This window comes from Sinocyclocheilus rhinocerous, unplaced genomic scaffold (genome assembly GCF_001515625.1).
Source record: "Sinocyclocheilus rhinocerous isolate Xijiao unplaced genomic scaffold, SAMN03320098_v1.1 scaffold2415, whole genome shotgun sequence".
NCBI lineage: Eukaryota > Metazoa > Chordata > Actinopteri > Cypriniformes > Cyprinidae > Sinocyclocheilus > Sinocyclocheilus rhinocerous.
In genome coordinates, this window is record NW_015666566.1 from 152,058 (window position 1) to 155,751 (window position 3,694).

General features: G+C 36.5%; 1 protein-coding gene across 3 annotated transcripts in view; it reads right to left on the reverse strand.

Moving 5' to 3' along the window:
• The window catches only part of LOC107732816 (dual specificity tyrosine-phosphorylation-regulated kinase 4-like), a 21,095-nt gene extending 17,614 nt beyond the window's left edge, over positions 1-3,481 (reverse strand). For all 3 annotated transcript variants that reach the window (XM_016544235.1, XM_016544234.1, XM_016544232.1), the window contains exon 1: positions 2,730-3,481. In XM_016544235.1, the coding sequence (XP_016399721.1) occupies positions 2,730-2,753 (24 nt within the window). In that variant the 5' untranslated portion in view covers positions 2,754-3,481. The remainder of the gene's footprint in view (positions 1-2,729) is intronic.
• Between the last annotated feature and the right edge of the window lie 213 nt (positions 3,482-3,694).

Below are 3,694 nucleotides of genomic sequence, written 5' to 3' on the forward strand. Positions count from 1 at the left end.
GGGGGTGGGGGGGGGGGGTGAGATACAAAGAGAGGATATTGGCGGGCCTATAGCAGAAGTCAAACAGATTGGCCAAGAAACATACAGACAACGGGTTGATCTCGCCTGTATACACACCTTGGAGATTTATGTGGCTCTCACACCCTTAATCCACAGGGTGATTATTTACAGAGTCCAAAACATATGGTGGTTTTTTGGCCAAGCAGCGGGAGGTTTTGCCATGCTGATGTGTTGGGACTTAACTGCATTCATTCACATACAGCGAAATACATTCTGGCTTATGGGGGGGGGATCAGAGAGTACATGGATTCCAGTGTGGCAGCAACAAAGAGATGCATTTAGAAAACAGGCAGTAAAAATTTGTTACACTTAGACTGCGGCCAGTCAGCTGTGCAATGTGAGCCCTGGGCTTTAAAAGACTCATTCAAATATTAACACCTTTGAGTTGTTATGTTCAGGACCAAGGGCTTTGTGTTACAGTGTGGGTCAGTGTGCAATGCAAGGGTGAGACAGATTCGCCAATAAAATGCAAGAAAAATTGCATTCATTCCTTGGGTGATTTGACATTTTTCTGATCTATATTGATTAGGGATGCACAAAATATTGGTACCACACCATTAAAAATTATTTGCTTTCGAAGTTGTAAATAAAGCAAAGATTATTGGAGTACAAGAAAATACTATTTCAGATTTTCTACTTCAAAATTTCACATTTAATTCAATGTGTTACTTGCTGTTTCTTTGTATTAGCGAAATTTAGTAGCAATTTTTGAGTGATTTTGTTTTTCAGCCAATATAAGATTTATCGGAATTGGTTAATATTGGATATTTAATTGTGCATGATAGTTTCTCATTTTTACATGTAGATTACTTTTGTAATCATCGAGCTTCAAGCTCACTTAGAGTTCATCTTTAAAAATATTAACAATTTAATTCTGTAAAATGTAATATTTAGTCAATCTCAAAATGAATATCAATTTTTTGTGCTTACATTTTAATGTTGTGATGGCTAAATTTGATTGTAGCATATAAAACATTTGATTTTCATTTTAATTATATTAAAACAAAATAGAATAGACTTTTAAAAATCATGAAAACAATTATTGGCCAGAATTTGTATATCAACGCATCCCTAAATTATACTCTTAAAAATAAAGGTTCTTTATTGGCATCTATGGTTAAACCATGAAGAATCTTTAACATTCATGGAAACCTTCCATTCCACAAAAAGTTCTTTATAATGGATAAAGGTTCTTTAGATTGTTAAATTGTTCTTTGCACTAAGAAAAATGGATCTTATAAGAACAGATCACTGAAAGGTTCTTTGGGGAACTAAAAATGGTTATTCTGTTGCATCACTTTGAAAACACCCAGTGGAACATTTATTTTTAAGAGTCTACTGTGAGCTAAACCAATGACTTTCACTCTACAATGAGCCCAATTTTATATTCCATATGCTATTTTAAAAAATAAATTGGTGTTTAAGCCCACCACCAATGGTTTACACATTTTGGTATCACATACACAGACAGACCAATAGAGGATTTGGGCCACCCCAATAAAGAAGAAACTATGATCATGAGTGAAGCCCAAACCACACCCCAAAAGGCTCAAATATACATCATATGCCGTTCTTAATACTCAAGACTCTTAATGCCTTTACTTGGAGCTCAGTACTGAATCATTTGCTGGCAGTCACCTTAAAGGATGGTTCATACTTAGACACTGGCTTGAGGTTTTTTAAGCATCCTAAGCATCACATGTTCAGACCAAATATACTCATAGGGTGCAAGGGGTGCTTTTAACATCAATCTTTGACAGAACACAGACAATGCACTGTTGCCAATGCATTTCATTAAACACAGCAGTGGGATAAATCTCAATGCTGGAGTGGCAGGATGAATAGAAGATTGGGACTCCTACATAATTTATTGTAACCTTGCACTTTAAACGTTATAATCAATAAAACCGAAAATACACAGAACGGAACGCAATCAAATAGGCCTAGACTCTCGTGTTACTGTGAGTTCCGATTCTTAGAAGGCGAAGTGCAATGAAATCTGAGCAAATAACCAAATAAAACAATGTAAGGAAGTTCTTTATAGTCCCTTACAAAATTACCATGGTAACCACATTTTCTTCTTCTGAAAAGTATATATAGGCTTATAATTAGCTATATATTTTATACAAAAATATAAACTATATATACATACACACACTTTTCTTTTGATGACAGCATTATAGTTTAGCCCTATTATGATTATAGTTTCCGCCAAAATAAAAGTTTGTAAAAAAATAAAATACCAATATATAATAATTAACATGCATATAATTGAAATAAAAATTTATTAATAAAACGATTTTTTCCCCCCGGTTAATTTCTTTTTCTTTTTAAGAACAGTGGAGACTGATACCAAGTTACCGCTATAACAGCAATAAACTGTATGAAATATCATTATGGTATTACATAAACTGTGCTTTCCATGATATGGCTACATTTTAAAAGGCGTACCAATAATATCTAATAAAACATACATGAATAAATTATTTCATATAGCCTACGACTGTAGGCTATACTGTTAAAACTTTTTTTTTTCATAATAGCCTGATAGCAAACTTCAGTACAACCACAACCAGATAAATATGCTGCAAATATAAGTTTTGAAGCTTTTAACAAGAGTAATCCTAAATGCATGCGAAGGAAGGCATAACTTGCTAATCATACATTACCTTGTTATTAATTTCAGGAAACATGTCGCTTTTTGACACGTGGATATCACATCCACATCCAAGTCATAAGGCATGAGAAAGAAAGAAAGAAAGAACACGTTCGCTATTAAATCCAGCAGGAAACTTGCATGTGCATCTCAAGAATCCAGTAAGACACCGGAACCCGTTCTGTCAGCACTGGAAAATAGTAGCAAGAACTTCGCGAAATGAAGTGTTTCCCGATGAGGCAGAGAGGGGTTGAAAAGCTTTCGTCAGCAGGAGATTAACGGAAAGAGGCAAGCTGTCCGTCTGCTCCACTTGGACGTGTATGCCCCGAGATATGCCACCTGTTCAGGTTTTCCAGCCTGCCTGCACTCTATATAGATTTGTTTACGTGCGCTTACCTATCACTGAACCCATATTCCTTCCATCCTAACACACTGCATTTGTTTGCCAAGTCATGGCGCTCCTAAAGTGGTAATCCAGGACAGTTATGGCACAATGTCCAAATGTGCAGCTGCACAAGTTAGCCTCCAATAACACAACCGGCTTGCAGGCACGAGTTTTTTAGTGTGTAGTCTACTTGCCGCGAGTGCCTCCGCTCACAATTTCCTTTGACACCAGCTTTGAGTATGCAACGGCACCGCCTTCGCCACTATCCGTTTACTGCCTCTCTCTTTAAGTTTCCATCTGTCAACGAACGATGGGACCCCAATAAATAACGCCTATCAGTACATCGTCATTCCCAAAGCCATGTGTATTTCAAAATGACAGAAGAGCAGTGAGCGAGCCAAGAGCTTAAAAACGCCCCTCACTCAACCTTATTACCTCCGTGATTAATTGGGCTTTGATTTGAACGGGAGATCGTGTAGGCTAGTTGCATTAGTGAAAAAAGTCAATTTTTACACCTAAAAATGAATAGTACTGTTGACAAATGTGTTTAGGTGAATAATTATGACTGAGCGGTGAAAATAAAGCGATTATAT